We start from the raw sequence: 23107 nt of genomic DNA on the forward strand, positions 1-23107 counted from the left end.
CTCAGTGAGAAAGAAGAAAAGAAGACCTACAATTTACCTAGTACATATTGTGAGTCTAGGGTGACAGTTTGGCGAACACTGGGGCTTCAGTCTGGCTCAGCTCCTGTTGCCCAGGCTGGAGTGTAGTGGTGAGATCTCGACTCACTGCAACCTGTGCCTTTCAGATTCAAGTGATTCTCCTGCTTCAGCCTGCTGAGTAGCTGGGATTATAGGCACGTGACAACCACCCTCGGCTAATTTTTTATATTTTTAGTACAAACGGGGTTTCACCATGTTGGCCAGGCTAGTCTCAAACTCCTGACCTCAGGTGATCCACCCACCTTGGCCTCCCAAAGTGCTGGATTACAGGCATGAACCACCATGACTAACGTCTTCCTTTTTGGGGGGGGCGGAGCTCAGAGAGGGGAGGGAGATGCAGTGGTGAGATCATAGCTCACTTTAGCCTCAAACTCCTGGGCTCAAGTGATCCTCCCACCTCGGCCTCCTGAGTAGTTAGGAGTACAGGCATGTACCACTACATCTGGCTAATTTTTCTTTAAAAAAAAAAAAAAACTTTTTTAGAGACAGCATCGTGCTGTGTTGCAAGCTGTCATTTTATTTTGGTTTTCTTTGATTAAAAAAACAAAGACGCCGGACGTGGTGGCTCATACCTATAATCCCAGAACTTTGGGAGGCTGATGTAGGTGGATAACAAGGTCAGGAGTTCGAGACCAGCCTGGCCAACATGGTGAAACCCCGTCTCTACTAAAAATACAAAAATTAGCTGAGTATGGTGGTGCATACCTGTAGTCCCAGATACTCGAGAGGCTGAGGCAGGAGAACTGCTTGAACCCAGGAGACAGAGGTTGCAGTGAGCCAAAATTGTGCCACTGCACTCCAGCCTGGGCAACAGAGTGAGCCTCTGTCTCAAAAAAACAAACAAAAAAAAACAAAGACACACCTGAACATGTTCTGTTTTTAGGTCATGCATGCCAGACTTATTGTCTAACCCATAGGATGTCTTAGATTTCTTGTCCTCAATCACCTTTTTGTTTGTTTGAGATGGAATCTCGCCCTGTCTCCTACGATGGAGTGCTGTGGCGCAATCTCAGCTCACTGCAACCTCTGCCTCCCAGGTTCAAGTGATACTCCTGCCTCAGCCTCCCAAATAGTCGAGATTATAGGTGCACACTGCCATGCCAGGCTAATTTTTTTGTGTTTTTGGTAGAGACAGGGTTTTACTATGTTGACCAGGCTGGTCTCGAACTCCTAACCTCAAACAATCCACTCACCTCGGCCTTCCACAGTTCTGGGATTACAGGCATGAGCCACCATGCCCGGCCTAGTCCTCAAGCATCTTTCCAACATGCCTGCACTGTGTGTGAGTGGTGACTTTACCATGATTTATTCTTTCCTTAGCATGAGCCAAGGAAAACATGTGAATAAAACAATGTTTAGCTCCTGCTACAGTGAAGGTTTTAGAAAATTCAACGTCTTTGGGGAGTAGTTTTGTCTTCTGCTAAAAAAGAAGGGGGCTAGGCGCCTGTAATCCCAGCACTTTGGGAGGCCGAGGTGGGTGGATCACAAAGGAGTTCAAGAGCAGCCTGCCCAAGATGGTGGAACCCTGTCTCTACTAAAAATAAAGAAATCGGGCCGGGCACAGTGGCTCACACCTGTAATCCCAGCACTTTCCAAGCCCAAGGTGGGTGGATCACCTGAGGTCGGGAGTTTGGGACCAGCCTAGCCAACATGCCGAAACCCTCTCTCTACCAAAAATAGAAAAATTAGTTGGGCATGGTGGCACACACCTGTAATCCCAGCTACTCTGGAGGTCGAGACAGGAGAATTGTTTGAACCCAGGAGGTGGAGGTTGCAGTGAACCAAGATCACACCACTACACTCCAGCTTGGGTGACAGGGCGAGACCCCTTCTCAAAAAATCCAAAAATCAAAAATTAGCTGGGCTTGGTGGCAGTTGCCTGTAATCCCAGCTACTTGGGAGGCTGAGTCAGGAGAATCGCTTGAACCTGGGGGACAGATGTTGCAGTGAAAGATCTTGCCACTGCACTCCAACCTGGGCAACAGAGTGACACCCTGTCTAAAAAAACAAAAACAAAACAAAACAAAAAAACAGGAAGGGGTTGGGCATGGTGGCTTACACCTGTAATTCCAGCACTTTGGGAGGCCAAGGTGGGCGGATCATCTGAGGTCAGGAGTTCCAGTCCAGCCATGGCCAACATGGCAAAACCCCGTCTCTAGTAAAAATACAAAAATTAGGAGGGCGTGGTGGTGAGCACCTGTAATCCCAGCTTCTCGGGAGGCTGAGACAGGAGAATTGCTTGAACCCAGGAGGTGGAGGTTGCAGTGAGCCAAGATTGCATCATTGCACTTCAGCCTGGGTGACAGAGCGAGACTCTGTCTCAAAATAAACAAACAAAATAAAGGAGGGAGGAAGGAAGGAAAAGAAAATAGGCCAAATGATCTCTGAAGCCTTTTTTCTACTCAACATTTTCTTGAGGCTGGGTGCAGTGGCTCATACTTGTAACCCCAGCACTTTGAGAAGCCGACACCAGAGAATCGTTTGAGCCTAGGAGTTTGAGACCAGCCTGGGCAACATAGGGAGGTCTTCTCTCTATACAAAAATTTTAAATTAAAAAAACAATTATTAGCCTGATGTGGTGGTGCACACCTGTACTTCCAGCTACTCAGGAGGTTGAGGTAAGAGTATCACTTGAGCCCAGTAGGTCAAGGCTGCAGTAGCCGACATGGTGCCACTGCACTCCAGCCTGGGTGACAGAAGTCCACCCAGCCTCAAAAATACAGATAGATAGATAGATAGATAGATAGATAGATAGACAGACAGACATATGGATATTTTCTTGACTGTTAAAAAGAAAATGCCTTTCATATACCGTACAGAGGTCTGAAAGCAGAATGGTGACAATAGCTACCATGTGTCTGGGGCCTGCATATGAGTTATCTCACTTAACAGACACCGGAAAACTCTTCTTATACTTTGCAGGGAACAAACTTCATCAAAAACTGTCACATAAGATTTCTGCTTTTTTTTTTTTTAAACAATCCACAATCATCAAAAAGAGAAATGGCTGAGAAAACCTTACTCAGAACTCAAATGCAAATCAAAATGAGACTCAAAAACAGAACTGGCAAAGCCTGCTGTCTCCAGGAGGCCCATGCGACCTGCCACCACCTGCAGAACAAAGCAGGTGTTTCTCCCAACTCGTCAAAGGCAACAGCCGAATGTCTTCTCTTCAGAAGGGAGGACTGCAGGGACGAGCTGACAAGCACACAGATTTCCATTTTCTGAATTTAAACACAAGCCTGAGATACCTCAAAGAAAGAACAATTCAGTAAAAGGACAATTCAAAACTTACCTTAAGGGCTGCGCACAATGGCTCACGCCTGTAATCCCGGCACTTTGGAAGGCTGAAGTGGGTGAAGGGCTTGAGGCCAGGAGTTTGAGAACAGCCTGACCAGCATAGTGAAACCCCATCTCTACTAAAATCACAAAAATTAGCTGGGTGTGGTGGTGCATACCTGTAATCTCAGCTACTCAGGAGGCTAAGGCAGGAAAAGCACTTGAATCCACGAGGCGGAGGTTGCAGTGAACCATAACTGTGCCACTGCACTCCAGCCTGGGAGACAGAGTTGACTTCATCTCAAAACAAAACTAATCTTTAGGCAGGCATAAATGATATTGGGCTTTAGGAGAATATTCCCTGCATATTATCCTACATTTCATATTAATACCAGGAAAATCAACTAAAATGCACTAAGTAAACAGTACAAAAATTACGTTTTAGAAAGTGGAGAGTTGAAGTCCAGTTTTCTCAGGAAAATGTATGCAAAAATGTGAAGAGAATTGTAGTTTATGAACTATCTGCCAAATTTTGCTTGGGTCTTTTTATTTTATATAGTCTGAATGTTTTCTTTTCTTTTTTTGCAGTGGGGGATGGAATCTCACTCTGTTGCCCAGGCTGGAGTGCAGTGGATGATCTCAGCTCACTGCAACCTCCGCTTCCCAGGTTCAAGCAATTCTCCTGCCCTCAGCCTCCTGAGTAGCTGGGATTACAGGCGTGCAACACCACGCCCAGCTAATTTTTTTTTTCTATTTTTAGTAGAGATGGGGTTTCACCATATTGGTCAGTCTGGTTTTGAACTCCTAACCTCAAGTGATCCACCCACCTCAGCCTCCCAAAGTGCTGGGATTACAGGCCTGTGCCACCACACCTGGCTAATTTTTGTATTTTTAATAGAGACAGAGTTTCACCATGTTGACCAGGCTGGTCTCAAACTCCTGACCTCAGGTGAATTCACCCACCTCGGGCTCCCAAACTGCTGAGATTACAGGTGTGAGCCAACGCACCCAGCCCAGTCTAAATGTTTTCAATTGGTATCAAATACATTCACATTTTCTTTATCTTGGTAAAGTGCCATCTTGACAAAGCCAGCTTCCAGAGCTAAACTTAAAATCAACCCTTGGTACTAAATCCACCATAGGTCAGTAGGCACCTATGAGCAGTTTAAAAAACGAAAAGTAGCCGGGCGCGGTGGCTCAAGCCTGTAATCCCAGCACTTTGGGAGGCCGAGGTGGGTGGATCACAAGGTCAAGAGACCGAGACCATCCTGGTCAACATGGTGAAACCCTGTCTCTACTAAAACTACAAAAAATTAGCTGGGCATGGTGGCGCGTGCCTGTAGTCCCAGCTACTCAGGAGGCTGAGGCAGGAGAATTGCCTGAACCCAGGAGGCGGAGGTTGCGGTGAGCCAAGATCGCGCCATTGCACTCCAGCCTGGGTAACAAGAGCGAAACTCCGTCTCAAAAAATAAATAAATAAATAAATAAATAAATAAAATAAAAAATAAATAAATAAATAAATAAATAAATAACGAAAAGTATTTTTGAAGAACTTGTACATCAAACAACTGGCCTCAGAAATGGCATCTGAGGCTGGGCATGGTGGCTCACACCTGTAATCCTAGCACTTTGGAAGGCTGAGGCAGGAGGATTGCTTAAGGCCAGGAGTTTGAGCTCAGCCTGGGCCACATAGGGAAACCCCATCTCTACTAATGAAAACGAAAAAAAGAAAGGCCATCTGATATAGTGAATACAAAGATCAAGTACTGAGGATGAAGATTACCACTGTACACCACACCAGGCAGGTACGCTCGGAAACCGTGACGTCTGTATCCTTCAAATTGCTTGGTGATGTCAACTAATACAGAAAGAGCTCTTAGAATGTCTGGCACATCATAAAGCCTCAGTAAATTAGGCAAAATTGATACCATCATCACTTAAAAATGGTGGTCTTTTAAAAAGGCTACATGGCAAAACACCATCTCTACAAAAAAAAAAAAAAAAAATCAGCTGGGTGTGGTGGTGTGCACCTGTAGTCCCAGTTACTTGGGAGGCTGAGGCAGGAGGACTGCCTGAGCCGAGGCGATTGAGGCTGCAGTGAGCTGTGATTGTGCCACTGCACTCCAGCCTGGGCAATAGAACAAGACTCTGTCACTATATAAACAAAATAGGCTGGGCGTGGTGATGCACACCTGTAATCCCAGCACTTTGGGAGGCCAAGGTGGGAGGATCACTTGAGGATCAGGAGTTGGAGACTAACCTGGCCAACAGGAGAAACCCTGCCTCTACTAAAAATACAAAAATCAGCTGGGTGTGGTGGTGTGCACCTGTAATCCCAGCTACTTACGAGGCTGAGGCAGGAGAATCGCTTGAACCAGGAGGCAGAGGTTGCAGTGAGCCGAAACTGTACCAATGCACTCCAGCCAGGGCGACACAGCGAGACTCTGTATCAAAAATAAAACTTAAGGCCAGGTGCGGTGGCTCACGCCTGTAATCTCACCACTTTGGGAGGCTGAGGTGGGTGGATCACGAGGTCAGGAGACGGAGACCATCCTGGCCAACATGATGAAACCCCCATCTCTACTAAAATATAAAAAATTAGCTGGGCATGGTGGCATGTGTCTGTAGTCCCAGCTACTTGGGAGGCTGAGGCAGGGGACTCGCCTGAACCCAGGAGGCAGAGGTTGTAGTGAGCTCTCCAGCCTGGCAACAGCGAGACCCCATCTCAAATAATAATAATGATAATAATAAATTAAAAATAAATAAAGACTGGGTGGAAGAGCAACGTATTTCATAGAAAGTATTTTATTATCAGAACAGTTTGGTTTCCTATGTTTAAGATCTATTTATTATGTTATTTTTACAAGTAGCAAAGTCCCTCCGTTGTTTCCCCCAGGTGAATGTACATGAATATAAAAACCGGCTGACGTCCACACTGGCCGCCCCACCCCGCATCAGGGTTAGCAGGAAGTTGTGGCTGATGAGCAGCTCCCGGCGGTGGGGGTTCCTCTTCTCCAGCTCCAGCACGCTCATCAGTCATCCTCTTGCTGATTTCTCTTCTGTCAAAAAAAAAACCAAGAGGCAGTTAAAACAGCACATGCTCCTTGGATGTCTGCTCAGCCACGATCACATTTTCTGTCAGCAGGTGTAATTTTCTAGAGGTCCTGGCAATGGATGGCAATGAAGGTGATTAAAAACTGTCATGGAAAACCATGCTTTAATTTATTAAACTAGTTTTATCACTTTGATTCCTGAGCAAATTGTCCTCAGGTATTTGAATATTTTCTTCTCTTTCTTCTGTACATACAAAAACTCCTACACAGAAATCCACTCAGAAATATAAATACTCACATTCCCTCGAGTAAAATCACCACCAGAGCAGAGGCTTGGTCTCCTTGAAGCCCACTAACAATATACACACTTTTGTTTTTTTTTTTTTTGAGATGGAATCTCACTTTTGTTGCCCTTGCTAGAGTACAATGGCATGATCTCAGCTCACTGCAACCTTTGCCTCCCAGGTTCAAGCGATTCTCCTGACTCAGCCTCCTGAGTAGCTGGGGTTATAGGCGCCTGCCATCATACTCGGCTAATTTTTGCATTTTTAGTGGAGACGACGTTTTGCCACATTTGCCAGGTTGGTCTCAAACTCCTGACCTCAAGTGATCTACCTGCCTCGGCCTCCCAAAGTGCTAGGATTACAGGTGTAAGCCACGGCGCCTGGCAATATACACACTTTGTTCAAAGTTACAAGTGTTCTGCAAAAAGTTCAAAAGGCACATACAGCCCAAAAACATGTTCTGTCATTCTAATCAATAAATTATGCCTTCAGCTCCTATTTCACATTTAATCAGAAAATGATCTAACTCAGTAACTCGGTTCCATTCATAACCATCAAAGTCTAGGTGATACAGGATTCAATGAAATATCATAAAAGCCAATCTGAAGGTCCATTTGGAAAGACGGCCAGCACACTAAATGCACACAGACTTTACCAGCTTCAAGAAGTCTATTAGTTTGTAAGCGTCCTCCCCGGTAGAGAGGTCTACAAAGTCCTTGGGCAGCCGGTAACTCAAATAGGGGCTGGGCTGGACTGTCACTTCACTGTTTGTGCAACGGAAAGCGGGGGAATCCTGTACAAGAAGAAAAAGGAGAAATAATGTCAGTCCTTTATTTTTAGGCTTATTCTCCGAACTAAAAAAGAACCTAGCAGAACAATTCAACTCCATGTTTTCTTCTGTGCATGATAAGGAGAAAGGAAGATTCTAAAGTTAAAATGGGCCAGGCACAGTGGCTCCTGTCTGTAATCCCACCTAGAGCACAGTGGCTCACTGCAGCCTCGACCTCCTGGGCTCAGATGAACCTCACGCTTCAGCCTCCCTGGACTGCAGGCACACGCCACCACACCTGGCTGATTTTTTTGCTTTGTAGTACACACAGGGTCTCACTATGTTGCCCAAGCTGGACTCAAACATCTGAGCTGAAGCACTCCTCCACCTCGGCTTCCCAAAGTGTTGAGATTACAGGCTCAGTGGGCTGCTGCACTCAGCCAAAAGTATTATCTTCTTTTATTTTAAGACAAATTCTCCTCTGTTCTCAGGCTGGAGTACAGTGGCACGATCTCTGTTCCCCAGATTTCTGTTGCTCACTGCAACCTCTGCCTCTCGGGTTTAGGTGATTCTCCTACCTCAGCTTCCCAAGTAGCTGGGACTACAGGTGTGTGCCACCAGGTACGACTAACTTTTGTATTTTTATTAGAGATGGGGGTTTCATTATGTTGGGCAGGCTAGTCTTGAACTCCTGCCCTCAAATGATCCACCCACCTCAGCTTCCCAAAGTGCTGGGATTATAGGCATGAACCACCTCGCCCAGCTGCCAAAAAAAATTTTTTTTTGAGATGGAGTCTTGCTCTGTCACCCAGGCTGATCTTGGCTCACTGCTGCAACCTCTGCCTCCGGATTCAAGCAATTCAGGAGAATTCAGGCTGCCTCAGCCTCCCAAGTAGCTGGGATTACAGGTGCCCACCACCATGCCCGGCTAATTTTTTGTATTTTTAGTAGAGATGAAGTTTCGCCATGTTGGCCAGGCCAGTCTCGAACTTCTGAGCTCAGGTGATCTGCCCGGCTCTGCCTCCAAAAGTGCTGATATTATAGGTGTGAGTCACTACATCTGGCCCAAAACTATTTGTTAAAGATATAAAATCCTCACAAGAGAAGACTACATGAAAATCTCGGGACACATGAACTGCATATGTAGCACGATCTCATTTATTTACAAAGCTCTATGTATGTATTTAAATGCATGTTATATATCAAAAAATAAACAGTGGTTCTCAAGGTGGTAGAGTCATAGATGGTTTTCTAATTTTCTTTAAGAATGAGCACGTTACATTAATAGGCAGAAAACAGCTCTACGAAGTTGTTTAAAGAAAGTTTGGCTGTGAAACTGAGAAGAAAGGAGAGAGTGGAGGGTGAAGAAACCAGGTTGAACACTTTTGTTTTTCAGATGGGCGAGATCTGAATATGACTAAATCTGGACGGACAGAAGTTGGTACAGAGGAAGAGTTTGGAAACAGAGCAAAGGCCATCTGGAGAGTGAGGGGGACACAGTGTCCTGAGGGGAGATGAGAGAGGGAGACACAGTGTCCTGAGGAGGGAGATGAGAGAGGAGGACACAGTGTCCTGGGGAGGATGAGAAAAGAGGACACGGTGTCCTGGGGGAGAGATCAGACTGAAGAAGAACAGATAAGCTTGTAGGTGTGATGAGAAATCAGCTGAGGGAATTCTCATCAGTGGGTTCCCTTTTCCTGGAAAGAGGAAGTTAAATCATCTGCTGGGAGGGAGGGAGGGAAGGAAGGTGGGAGATGTGAGGAGTGTGAAGGCATGAACCAGGCACTGTGGACATGGAGGAGAAGGCTGACAGGAACTGGTGGTGCGCGTGTGTGTCCCTGTTCTCCATCAGCCTCAGCAGCTGGGGCTACAATCAGAAGGAATAGATGCATGCACTGATCTCGGACTAAGATTCCTCCACTGGGTGTAACAGAAGCAGCTCAGAAAAAGAACTAAAAAAAGTGATCAGATGATCCTTACTTCTGTATATAAAGTGAAGTGGCACACCCTTCTTTGACTGCCATCAGGGGCAAGTGAGCTATTAGTCAAGCTTTGTTACACGCTGCACACCCTAAGGGTCCCGGCCACTGCCGCCTACCTATGCATCTGAAGAGCAAGCGGCCAGCAGGCTGGAAAGGTTGATGTTCTGTCTTAAAAATGCCTTACCTGCCCTTGAGCATCTACTTCACTAAAATCACCGTTTAAGTTGTTCTCAGATGTCAGTTCTTCCCAGGTGAACAGCAGTGAATCTGTGACTTCGCCAAATGGATTAAAATCAATGAGCCACACCTTCCCCTGGAACACAGAGAGAAAAAACAAAAACAAATACAGTCTGTACTGTCTTCTTAGAAAGAAATACTTTTTTATCCTAAGACAGGGTCTCCTGCTGTTGCCCAGGCTGTAGTGCAGTGGTGTGACCATGGTCTGCAACCTGCACCTCCTGGGCTCAACGGATCCTCCTGCCTCAGCGTCCTGAGTAGCTGGGACTAAAGGCATGTGCCACTACATGCAGCTCATTTTTGTATTTTTTTAGAGACAGGGTCTCTTACCCAGGCTGGTCTCGAATTCCTGGGTTCAAGCGATCCTCTCACCTTGGCCTCCCAAAGTGCTGGGATTACAGACATGAATCAAGTCACCTGGCCACAAAGATAGTCTTCGTATTATTCTAATCTTAAAAATCTTAGGACTTATTTCAAAAGATCATCCCTCTAGGTCCCATCTGGGAAAGGGCCACCTGTCTGAGTAGAGTAGACAGAGATCTAAGGAAGGGTCCCCGTGAATGTAGAAAGAAGGGGCCCACAAAGCTCTGCCTCAGAGATACCTTCCAACTCCAGCCTCAAGCCACATTGGAACTTTAAATCCAATGCGGTGGCTCACGCCTGTAATCCCAGCACTTTGGGAGGCTGAGGTGGACAGATCACTTGAGCTTAGGAGTTCAAGACCAGCATGGGCAACGTAGTGAAACTCCGTCTCTGCAAAAAAAAAAAATTCAAAAATTAGCCGAATGCAGTGGCACACACCTGTAGTCCCAGCTACTTGGGGGGCTGAGGTAGGAGGATCGCTTGAGCCCAGGAGGTCAAGGCTGCTGTGAGCTGTGTTCACAACGCTGCATTCCAGCATGGGTGACAAAGCAAGACCCTATCTCAAAAAAAAAAAAAAAAATTCCAGCAAGAAAGGGAACTGTCACCCAAAGGCTCTGCGGCTGTGGTCTGACCAAAGTGCTTTCCCCGGAGCCTTCAGTGCTCTGTTCACAGGGAGCTGGACAGAGTCAGGCAGTGCCTGTGGCTCCAGAGAACAGCGTTCCTGACTCGGGAAGGGCTGCGGCCAAGGGTAGATTTTTTTTTTAAACATATCCAAGTAGAAGATGCTGTTTTCTTTTCTCCCTCCCCCTCCCTCTCCCTCTCCTCCTCCCCTTTCCTTCCTTTCTTTCTTCCTTCCTTCCTTCTCCTTCCTCCCTCCTTCCCTCCCTCCCACCCTCTCTCTCTCTCTCTCCCCCCCTCTTTCTCTCTTTCTTTCACAATCTCACTCTGTTGCCTAGGCTGGAGTACAGTGACGCAATCTGGGCTCACTGCAACCTTCGCCTCCTGCTTCAAGCGTTTCTCCTGCCTCAGCCTCCCGAGTAGCTGGGATTACAGGCATGCATCAGTATGCTTGGCTAATTTTTGTATTTTTAGTAGACACAGGGTCTCACCATGTTGGCCAGGCTGGTTTCAAACTCCTAACCTCAAATGATCCTTCTGCCTTGGCCTCTGAGTGAGCCACTGTGCCCAGCCCAAAGCTGCTGTTTTCTCTGTGAATGTAGCAGGTTGTTCAGTTTGCACAATAGAGCTTGATGGCATACAAAAGGGAGGTTAAAAAAAAAAATCATGCCAACCTCTGAAAGAAATGTCTACCTTATCCTGTTCTGCAGCCACAGTGGGCAATCTGGTGACTCACCTCATGGAAGGGTCACCTCTGAGCTGAGGGCACTACGCTGAGGTAGGGCTGGGGCCTCTGAGCAGAAAACAGCACAGCGCTGACACACAGAGAGTGGGGGTACATGGGCCGCAGCGTCAGGAATGACAACCACGGTGTCTGATGATGAACACCTATTGCCACGAAGTGGACAGGTATTTCCTTGAAAAGTTTTATCTTCACTCCTTTTGACTTTTCTCACGGAAAAATTCGTGTATTTGTGCCGTTTACTTAATAATGAATTTGTTTTTTCTATAAATGTGTTGCCGTCATGTCCTGAGTGAGTGTGTGTGCAATTCCAAGCACCGAGGCCACTGAGCCAGCATGCCTCATATCTGGCACAGTTTCTCAGCTGAGTGAGAGCAAAATCTTCAGAAAGATCAAACATTGGCCAGACACGGGGGCTCACACCTGTAATCCCAGCACTTTGGGAAGCTAAGGCAGGAGGATCACAAGGTCAGGAGTTTGAGACCAGCCTGGCCAACATAGTGAAACCCGGTTTCTATTAAAAATACAAAACTTAGCCGGGTGTAGTGGCTCACGCCTGCAGTCTCAGCTACTCAGGAGGCTGAGGCAGGAGAATCACTTGAACCTGGGAGGTGGGGGTTGCAGTGAGCTGAGACTATGCCACTGCACTCCAGCCTGGGTGACAGAGTAAGACTCCATCTCCAAAAAAAAAAGAAAGATGTAACATCTTATTAGGACTTGCTTCAAATACCAGAAACCTCTAGGAAGTGGCAGAGGCCCACTGCAGGATGTTTTAGCCACACCCCATTTAGGTAAGTTCCTCATTGTATACAAGCTCCAGAGACACCCCGCAAATCTCTCTCGCCACCTGAGTTGCTTCCTCACCTCCATTCGGCACCCACTCTTTCATTCCTGGAACTATAGGAGACACTATCAGCCATCATTGTACTTCTTGGTAATGATGTCAGTTTTATTTTGGAGAACACTGCTAAGATGTCTTCAATATATGTCACGATAACAAAATGGACATTTTCTAAACTCCAAACCCTTTCTATTTGACTTTTTATAATCAATAAAACCATCTCATTACTTTTTTAAATGGTTACATCTTTAGTAGGGAAATATGCCACAATGCAAAAAACCAAAACACATTTTTTCCCTTTTTTTTGAGACAGAGTTTCGCTCTTGTTGCCCAGGCTGGAGTTCAGTGGCACAATCTGGGCACACTGCAACCTCTGCCTCCTGAATTCAAGCAATTCTCCTGCCTCTGCCTCCCAAATAGCTGGCACTACAGGCATGTGCCACAACGTATGACTAATTTTCTGTTTTTTTGGTAGAGACAGGGTGTCACCATGTTGGTCAGGCTGGTCTCCAACGTTTGAACTCAGGTGATCCGCCTGCCTCAGCCTCCCAAAGTGCTGGGATTATAGGCATGAGCCACTGTGCCCAGCCCAAAACACATTTTTAAATGAAAACAAACCACCACTGTTAATTGGCAGTATACTCTGTGGCTCAGAAGCTACCTTCTAGTACAAAAAAACAAATAACCAAATTAAAAAAAACAGCTGTAATCAGGCTTTTATAAACTAGGAAAATCAGGATTTTATGGCTATACCATTTTTATTTTATTTTTATTTTTAGAGTCTTGCTCTGTTGCCCAAGCTGGAGTATGGTGGCGCGATCTCAGCTCATTGTAACCTCTTCCTCTTGAGCTCAAGTGATTCTCCTGCCTCCGCCTCCCGAGTAGTTGGGATTACAGGCACCTGCCACTGCGCTGGTCTAATTTTTGTATTTTTAGTAGAGACAGGGTTTCACCGTGTTGGCCAGGCTGGTCTTGAACTCCTGATCTCAGGTGATCCACCTCCCTCAACCTCCTAAAGGGCTGGGATTACAGGCGTGAGCCACCACACCTGGCCATAACATGTTTTTCATGTGACATATCAAGCACAAACATCCTGAGAAGTTAATTCTGCTTCGAGGAATCCAACAAGCAAAGAGCAGTCAGACTAACTGTACTTGTACCAACTGACTGTCCCCCTACCCCAATCAAGCTCTAGGGACCAGACACTGTGTTAGGCACTGGGGTGTGAAGGTCAGTAACACAGAATCAATTCCTCCCAAGACCTCAGGCTTGAGCAGAATCATATCTCCACCTCCCCAAAACAGAATCAAAACCATCCAGCAGTGGCAACTTGCAGGGTATTTTGCTTCAAGAGAGGCCAGAACGGGGCATTGTGACAGTGGAGAGCGCACAGGAGCACCTGCCTACATGTGCAAGGGAATGCTGGAAATGCTTCCCAAGGACCTGGGCACCTGAGGGATAACAGCAATGCTCTGGGAGGAGGAGGGTGGTGCTGGTAGGAAAAACGACCACATAATAAGAACAACGACCCTCACATGCAGAGGCCACGCCATGACAGCCTGATGTGGGAACAGGTTATTTTGGCTGGCGTGTGAGATATGTGAGGGCTCCAGAAATACGGCCAGCTATGGTAACTCTGAAGGCCTGCTGCTCCGAACAGGATGAAATTCATGCTACAACAAGCCCTTTAAATATGTCACTGAGATTGAGAAAGACCGGGAAGTCCCCAGCGGCCAGAAACAAGAAGAACCCGAAGCACAGAACTAAGTGTATCAACTAGACTGCTGTGGACACCGTGGGAGGGTTTCCCAGCAGATCAGCCATAGGAAGGGAATTAGAACTTAGACACAAACTCCAGAGGGCCGCAGCCTCAGGAAACAGAGTGCCAGGAGACAGTTCTCCTCGCAGGAGACAATGACACTGTCTTTTTCTGAATGAGTTTTGCAGAACATGGTAGGAACAAATGAAAAAGCCAAAATGTAGGATCTTTGGGATTCTCACAAACAAAAGAACCAACTCAATACATATGAACTCCAAAACTGATTTACAAAACAAAAAAGAAACAACCAACCTGAATGAGAGTCTGTAAACGCAACAGGGATTAAAGCACACGGAACTTGGGAAATCATCATCAATCTGAAGGACAGTATAATATATTGGTGCTAGGCAAAAACACTAAGGTGATCCACACAACATACCGAAGAGGAAAAAATAATAAACATAAAAGTAATGCAGGAAAGAGAAGCAGAAATTTTTCTTTTATAAGCAAACTTCCCTGAGTCCTTAAGCTCCTGCTGTAACCTCAACCGTCTCTCCAGTCTCTGAAATTCTGCAACAATACCAAACTCGCAAAGGAACAAACACCACACAGAGAGCCAATACTGAAATGTAGACCAAGAAATTACAAAAGAACTAACAAAATCCATGAGGAGGCATTTTTTTAAATTATGGCTCAAATTCAAAAGCCAGAAAAGAAACTATATATGTGATCTTGTTCACAGCAAAAGACTAACAACTCAACAGAGCCTACATTTTGAGGACAATAAGGCAATAGAAAAAAGTGAAAAAGACACAAAGCAATGGTTTACAGAAACTTAAATATATGAAAAGATAAACTTCATCATCGTTCACTAAGAAAAATAGAAACAGACATTATACTGAAACATTGTTTCTCTATCAAACCCAAAAAACTCTGAAAAGTGTGGCCCTCTATTATAATGGCAAGCGCTGAGGAAACCTGCCGGCACTGTGGTGCATTCCTGGGGGATTTGGTCAGGTGTAACCTCTAGGGAGGGTCAACTGCAGTATCTGTCAAAATCAAAGTACATTTCATTTTTGAGCCAGCAATCCCACTTCTAGGAATTCACCCTGTAGATTCACCTGCAGCGGTGTGAAATAACGCGTGTACAGGGTTATTCACCTGGCAGTAGTCTGCAGGAGGCTAGACACCACCTACTACTGTTCACTGATAGGCACGATAGGTCTGAGCATGGCTCACTGCAGCCTCAACCTCCCAGCATCAAGCCATTCTCCCTGCTCAGCTCCAGGGAGTAGCTGGGACTAGAGGTACAAACCACCGCACCTGGCTAATTTTTATGTAGAGACAAGGTCTCACTATGTTCAGCCCAGGCTGATCTCAAACACCTGGGCTCAAGCCATCCTCCTGCCTCAGCCTCCCAAAGTGCTGGGAATACAGGCGTGAGCCACCACAGAGGCCTAAAGACCCTCTCTCTCGTGACTCTTAACACACACCATCATCTCTGAAGACAAAAAGGTGAAAATATAGTGATTTTTTTTGACTTAACAGAGTTAAATGAACAGTTAACAGTTATTCTGGGACACGACCATATGAGCCATATCTTTTTGTCCAAAAGAGATTCAAAGATGTCCAAAGGTGATTCAGATTCAAATGATTGTCTTACTACAATGAGGTTAATCTAGCACGGAGGGGGAAATGAGAAATATTCTGCCGGTGTGTAGGTGACATACGGGACAATGCATCACCAAACAGCATTTAGTGACCTAAACTTCTTTATAAAGATTGTATGTCTTAGACAGTGAAACCTCTGCTTTAGAAATTCTTCATTAAGTCAGCAGTAAGTAGCTTTGCTAATAAGTCACTTTAACTTTTTCCTTACAGAAGTTTTTTTTAAATCACTTTTAAAGTTTTTTTTGTTTTTATTTTTTTGAGACAGAGTCTCACTCTTTCACCCAGGATGGAGTGCAGTAGTGTGATCTCGACTTGCTGCAACCTCCAACTCCCAGGTTCAAGTGATTCTCCTGCCTCAGCCTCCCGAGTAGCTGGGACTACAGGCGCAGGCTACCACACCCGGCTCATTTATTTTTAGTAGAGATGGGGTTTTACCATGTTGGCAAGGCTGGTCTTGAACTCCTGATCTCAGGTGATCTGCCTGCCTCAGCCTGCCAAAGTGCTGAGATTATAGGCATGAGCCACCATGCCTGGCCAAGATTTAGGAATAAACTAATCCTCTTTTGTCTAAAGATAAAAGTAACTCAAACTGTGAGTCACTTTTAGTTGACTAAAAATAATTATTTAAATATCAAGTACAAACTCCTGGCCACATTTAAGTGTGCAAACTGAACTATTTTAAGCAGGCCCTGACCTCCGACACAAATGAGAACCAGGATGTAAGGTGCCCATTTACCTACCTGTTGAATAAAGAATCCCTAAATCACGGTACACAATGATTTCAGATATTCTGTCCCCTAATGTTAGGCATATTTTAAGGGAGATTTTTGATCATGGTGAATTTCAAATACCTTAGTTGGTTTGAGAAAATTTTGAGGAGGGGATGGTGTCTCGGTCTGTCACTCGGGCTGGAGAGCAGTGGCGCAATCAAGGCTCACTGCAGCCTTGAACTCCCGGGCTCAGTGATCCTCTCAGCTCAGCCTCCTGCATAACTAGAACTATAGGCACATACTATCTAGGCCTGGATAACTTTTTTTTTGAGGTGGAGTGTCACTTTGTCCCCCAGGCTGCAGTACAATGGCACCATCTCGGCTTACTGTAACCTCCGCCTCCTGAGTAGCTGGGATAATAGGCACCTGCCACCACGTATGGCTCATTTTTTTGTATTTTTAGTAGAGACAGATTTCACCATGTTGGCCAGGCTGATCTTGAACTCCTGACCTCAAGTGGTCCTCCTGCCTCAGTCTCCCAAAGTGTTGGGATTACAGGCGTGAGCCACTGTGCCCAGACTGGGCTATTTTTTTTTTTTTTTTTAAGTAGAAATGAGGTCACACTAATGTTGCCCAGGCTTGTCTCAAACTCCTGAGCTCAAACGATCTCCTTGCTTTGGCCTCCCAAAGTGCTGGGAATACAGGTGTGAGCTACTGTGCCCAGACAAAATATTTTTTGAGCAGTGGATACTGCACACACATAACGAAGGCATGCTCTGCCTGCTTATAAAAACAGCTCTTATTTTAAAGAATATCAGATAGAGTTTTTACTTACCCTACTGTCTCTGTATATATCGAACACAACTGTAAAGGAGAAAAAAACTAAGTTATTAACAAAGTAATATTTTATGATGTAAATCTCCTTTTGAAAATTAAAGTATGTTTTAATCAAAGACAGCAGAACATAAATGATCTTGAGGATTTAATGCTTCTAAATCTCAAACTTCAAACGTAAAAAGCCATCCTGCAATGTTTTATTTATCTAACTTTGCTTTACTTTTCTCTGTTCCCCAACCATAATCCCCTATATTTAAAAATTCAAACCAAACACCAACATCATCTCAACCAGTTCCCCATTATAAACTGGTTCTTTGGGAAGGAAGGAAGGAGTCACTGAGCAAAGTATCATCAATCACTGATCTGGGAGAATATGATAAGTAAAGTTTATACTAGATAGCATAAAATCTAACTAGGCTTGAAGCATGCATGATTCATCTTATTTTAAGTCAAATCTGCCACAGAGCCCAGTCTTGGCAAGTAGAGAAAATGTAAATCACAGCAGATATAATTTTCAGATGTATGAAAACTCTCACACACTATACTTTCAATTCCTAAAAACAACCCACAAATGTTTACTTTGTAACTGGTGCTGTCTTTGATCAAAGAAGCTAGAAAGGTAGATGGACTTTGTTCTCTGTAGATAGCCCCTTTGAAATACACAATCAAACATCTAAAACAAGAGATGTTTGATCAAACATTAATGTTTAATGTTTGATCAAACATTAATGTTTAATGTTTGATCAAACATTAAAACAAGAGAACTGACTCAGTAGTAAAAATAGATTTTAATTAAGATGAAATTAACACGGCTGGCGTGGTGGCTCACACCTGTAATCCCAGCACCTTGGGAGGCCAAGGTGGGTTGTATCACTTGAGGCCAATAGTTCAAGACTAGCCTGGCCAACTTAGTGAAACCCATCTCTACTAAAAATACAATGAGCCAGGTGTGGTGATGTGCACCAGTAGCCTTAGCTACTCAGGAGGCTGAGGCAGGAGAATCACTTGAACCAGGAGGTAGAGGATGCATGAGATCACACCATTGCACTCCAGCTGGGTGACAGAGTGAGACTCTGTCTCCAAATTTAAAAAAAAAAAAAATTAACATACAAACCATCAAAAATAACAAATAATACAGTAAAATGCTTAAAATACAGTACTTCAAATCTAGTTATTAAGATATACACCATAGTAAATGAGGTCCAGTAACATCATTTATTTCATTTCATTTTACTGGATCAGTAAAAAAATACTCACAGTCTTCATCTAAGAATTTATATTGTATGTGTTTCTTGAAAAAGTCTTGTATGCCTCTGCAAATATCTTCTTTTTGTTTAGAAATATGATCATAGTATTGTGTATAATCTCTTTGAGAAATACCTGGCAAGAAAATATTTTATATTTTGTTATTATACAATATTCTTTTCAAACACATCAGCATGTGATTTAAATATTTTGAGGAAAGAACCGTTGAAGGAGATGAGAAGATCACCCTGATGGGTACTGCAGTACACATGACCCAGCTGCAAAGTTTCATATGAACAGGTGAATCCTGAAGTTCTACACTGCCATGCCTTCTTACTTCTGGAAGAATTTACTGTTTTGTTTTTTCTGTTTTTTGAGATGGAGTCTCACTCTATCATCCTGGCTGGAGTCCAGTGGTGCGATGTTGGCTCACTGCAACCTCTGCTTTCTGGGTTCAAGCAATTCTCCTGCCTCAGCCTCCCAAGTAGCTGGGATTGCAGACGCCTGCGACCATGCCTGGCTAATTTTTTTTTTTTTTTTTTTTTTTTTTTTTGGGAAAAGGGTTTTTCCTTTTTTTCCGGCCCGTTCTTTAACCCCTGTCTTTTTGTCCCCCCCCCCCCAGTCACCCAAAATAATGAGATTACCGGCCTCGCCCCCTGTCCCCGGCCTTTTTTTTTTTTTTTTCACGAGACAGGTTCTCATTCTGTTGCTGAGGCTGGAGTGCAGTGGCACAGTCACAGCTCATTGCAACCTCCACCTCCTGAGCTCAAGTGACCCTCCCATCTCAGTCTCCTGAGTAGCTGGGACTACAGGCATGTGCCAACATGCCTGGCTCATTGTTTTATTTATTTGTAGAAACGGGGTCTCAGTATGTTGTGCAGGCCGGTCTTGAATTTTTTGCCTCAAGCAATCTTCCAGCCCTGGCTTCTCAAACTGTTGGGATTACAGGTATGAGCCACTGCACCTAGCCCATGGTAATAGTTATTTTCATGTAGTACAATGGAAAGAATTCGAAATCACAAAAAGCCTTGTTATGTAAAAAATTAAAGCAGCAATTTTAAACCTGCACACATAATCAACCGTTGCTGCTCTAATTTCTTCCAAAGAGGTCTCTGCAAATTGGTATTCTCTTCCACTTTCTTTGGGAAAATATAAAATATTCTTTACCAGATGTCTACCATAGTCAGCCCATATTGCACAGAAGCAGTCTACTTTTCTTGTTTATACGTGCTACTTGCCCTTCACAGCCTGCTCTTTCAACCCATGGAAGAGTAAACACTCCTTTGCTCTGAGTGACTTGCTGACATGATTCCAAACACACTAAAAGGACTAGTACACAAACTCGCTGAACGTGCTCCAGTCCTAGGGAAAAGTTCTCTGCTCTGAAATAAGGGCTTCTGTTCCTGAATTGTGCCAACAGGACTCCTCCTTTAGAATACTTACACTGCAGCTTCTTCAAGAATATCTGGCAACACGAGAAATTAGGACACTCTAAGTTTCTTTCAGGGAGGTTAATAAATTTCAACATCACTTTCAATGAATAAACAGTGTTGATTTGATGCTATTCAAATTCCACTTTTCTAGGCTGAAGATAAATTTTACTTCACGGAAAACATGAATAAACAAAATAAAGAACAACTTATCTTCAATAATTAATTAAATCATAGCAAACAAAATAGTAACCTGAGAGGACAGAAAATGGGTGACTCAGAAGAATACACTTACTTGTCCACATATTTTCTCTTGCTAGAATAATAAACAATGCCCCAATAAATAGAAATAAAGGTTCCAAAACTTGGCTTTTCATGATCCTTAAAATAAGCAGACTATTGCTAAGTATTGCTTAGGAAAATTCTATAGAGAGTGTTCCTGATTTCCTAAATCAGGGATCGTGACAACCACCATTTTTATCTCTGGAATTCAGGCAGCCATGATTAACTGACACCACCATTTCCTGTGGCAACTGAATATGGGCTCCGGCTTCCTGTCAACATGGCGTTCCAGAGAGTCAGTATCAATCGGTTAAAGGTGGCATCTCAGATGAAAACGGACTGACGTCCTTGTCCTAATTACTGGAAATTTACTTCCAACAAAAGCTTGTCTTCCTTTAAAGATGACTTTCAAGGATAAAACAAACAAGAAAACTCACCAATAAGCTTGTTTTCCTTGACAAAACATCGAAACTCAGCCCCAGGAATCAATTCACACCATTTTCGGAGAACAAGCTGTAAACAAAGGAAAACATATTTAATATAACAAAACTATATGATGAGGTCTACTAGGCAATTTTATGTCAATACTATATCTTAATGACTGCCATTATCAAATGGTTTTAAAACAAGAGGCATCATAAAACATTCTTAACATGAGATGTAGGGAATAAAGTTGAGATCTATTATTCTTTTTTTTCTTGAGACGGAGTCTCGCTCAGTCACCCAGGCTGGAGCGCAGTGGCGCGATCTCAGCTCACTGCAACCTCCACCTCCCATGTTCAAACAATTCTCCTGTCTCAGTCTCCCAAGAAACTGGGATTACAGGTACGTGCCACCATGCCTGGCTAATTTTTTTTATTTTTGGTAGAGACAGGATTTCGCCATGTTGGCCAGGCTGATCTTGAACTCCTGACCTCAGGTGATCCACCCACCTTGGCCTCCCAAAGTGCCGGGATTACAGGCATGAGCCACCACGCCCAGCCTTGTGATCTATTATTCTAATAACCATAAGAAAATTGTGCTAAAATTCTATGACAAAATGCATCCTTGTCATGTAACTGCCATTTTGAGAGTTGTGACATACATGCACACCACCAAGAATGTAGTCACATCTTATCACCACAGTGCCCCATGTTCATTCATATGTTCTCTACCCTAGAGGAATATCAAATACTAAAGTAATTCCAGCTGGGCGAGGTGGCTCACGCCTGTAATCCCAGCACTTTGGGAGGCTAAGGTGGGCGGATCTCCTGAGGCTGCGAGTTAGTCATCAGCCAGGCCAACATAGTGAAATCCCACCTCTACTAAAAATACAAAAAATTAGCCAGGTGTGGTGATGGGCGCCTGTAGTCGCAGCTACTAGGGAGGCTGACGCAAGAGAATCACTTAAACTTAGGAGGCAGAGGTTGCAGTGAGTTGAGATTATACCATACTGCACTCCAGCCCGGGCAACATAGCAAAACACCAACTCAAAAATAAAATAAAATAAAATAATTCTAAAGTTGTCTACCTTAAGTACCATGAGGTAATCCTTACTTCGATATAATTATTATTGAGGTTTGCCACAATAAATCACCAAAATAACTCTCTCATTATTTTCTCAGTATTTTAAAGTCAATCAATTCTACCCTTGGCCTAAATCACAAATGGGTCTTATTACTATAATTAATAATTATTGAATATATATAAACTCTCATATACTATTGAATTGTTCCAGTTTTAGAAATAGTACAGCTGGCACAATGTATGCCTCTTTTTGTGTGTTTATAATGCTCTTTGGCGACAACCAGTCCTGTTCTTCTGCAGCACTGACTGATAATAAATGGCTGACAGCTCCAGCCTCCCTTATCCTGGACAGACCACTCTGTTTCAAGACCTGTGAAACGGAACTTGCATGACTCTAGGCACCATTCCCTGAATCCTATCAAGGGCTCAGTATTTCCTCACGTGGTTCCCAGAGTTTCTTGGGCATAACCTTCCATACTAAGGACAGAACTATGCCGTACCATGGTGATCTACCACAGGTCTCTCTTGCCTACCAAACTGTAAATTGTCTATGGGTAAAAAACTAGATTTTATTTATCTTTGTGTTCCCAGCGCAAGTATGTAACATATAGGAAGTGTCTCAGAAATGTCTGTCAAATGAAGCAGCAAATATATAAGCGGCCACTAAAGATCATGTTATAAAAATATTTAATGACCTAGAAAAACGCATATACTATTTTAAGTAAAAATAAGCTATAAAATCCCACGCAAAGTATTTTATAAAGAGAATGTGCGTATACATACAAACATGTATTTCTTTTCTTTTTTTTTTTTTTTTTTAAGATGGAATTTCACTCTTGTTGCCCAGGCTGAATGGCATGATCTCAGCTCACTGCAACCTCCACCTCCCGGCTTCAAGCAATTCTCCTGCCTCAGCCTCCTGAGTAGCTGGAATTATAGGCATGCGCCACCACACCTGGCTAATTTTGTATTTTTAGTAGAGACAGGATTGCTCCATGTTGGTCAGGCTGGTGTTGAACTTCACGACCTCAGGTGATCCGCCCACCTCGGGCTCCCAAAGTGCTGGGATTACAAGAGTGAGCCACCACATCCAGCCACAAACATGTATTTCAAGAAAGGGAAGTTAAAGACTAAAATGTTAATAGTGAGGATATATATCTGGGTGGTAGGTTCTTTATATTTCCTTGATTAACTGATTGATTGATTGATTGATTTAGAAGGAGTCTCACTCTATCATTCAGGCCAGAGTGCACTAGCACAATTTCAGCTCACCGCAACCTCCACTACCTCCCGAGTAACTGGGATTACAGGGTGCATCACCACGCCCAGCTATTTTTTATATTTTTAGTAGTTTTAGTAGAGATGGGGTTTCACCATGTTGCCTAGTCTGGTCTCAAACTCCTGATCTCAGGCGAACTGCC

The 23107-nt window shown here is 44.0% G+C and overlaps 1 protein-coding gene across 2 annotated transcripts in view; it reads right to left on the reverse strand.

Moving 5' to 3' along the window:
• Positions 1–6143: 6143 nt before the first annotated feature.
• The window catches only part of CDC123 (cell division cycle 123), a 49873-nt gene continuing 32909 nt past the window's right edge, over positions 6144–23107 (reverse strand). For both annotated transcript variants that reach the window (XM_017529863.2, XM_017529864.2), the window contains 6 exons: positions 20618–20693; positions 18481–18603; positions 17222–17250; positions 9630–9758; positions 7350–7487; positions 6144–6416 (listed from right to left, as the gene is read on the reverse strand). In XM_017529863.2, the coding sequence (XP_017385352.1) occupies positions 6390–6416; positions 7350–7487; positions 9630–9758; positions 17222–17250; positions 18481–18603; positions 20618–20693 (522 nt within the window). In that variant the 3' untranslated portion in view covers positions 6144–6389. The remainder of the gene's footprint in view (positions 6417–7349; positions 7488–9629; positions 9759–17221; positions 17251–18480; positions 18604–20617; positions 20694–23107) is intronic.

Source organism: Cebus imitator, unplaced genomic scaffold (assembly GCF_001604975.1).
Source record: "Cebus imitator isolate Cc_AM_T3 unplaced genomic scaffold, Cebus_imitator-1.0 Scaffold61, whole genome shotgun sequence".
NCBI lineage: Eukaryota > Metazoa > Chordata > Mammalia > Primates > Cebidae > Cebus > Cebus imitator.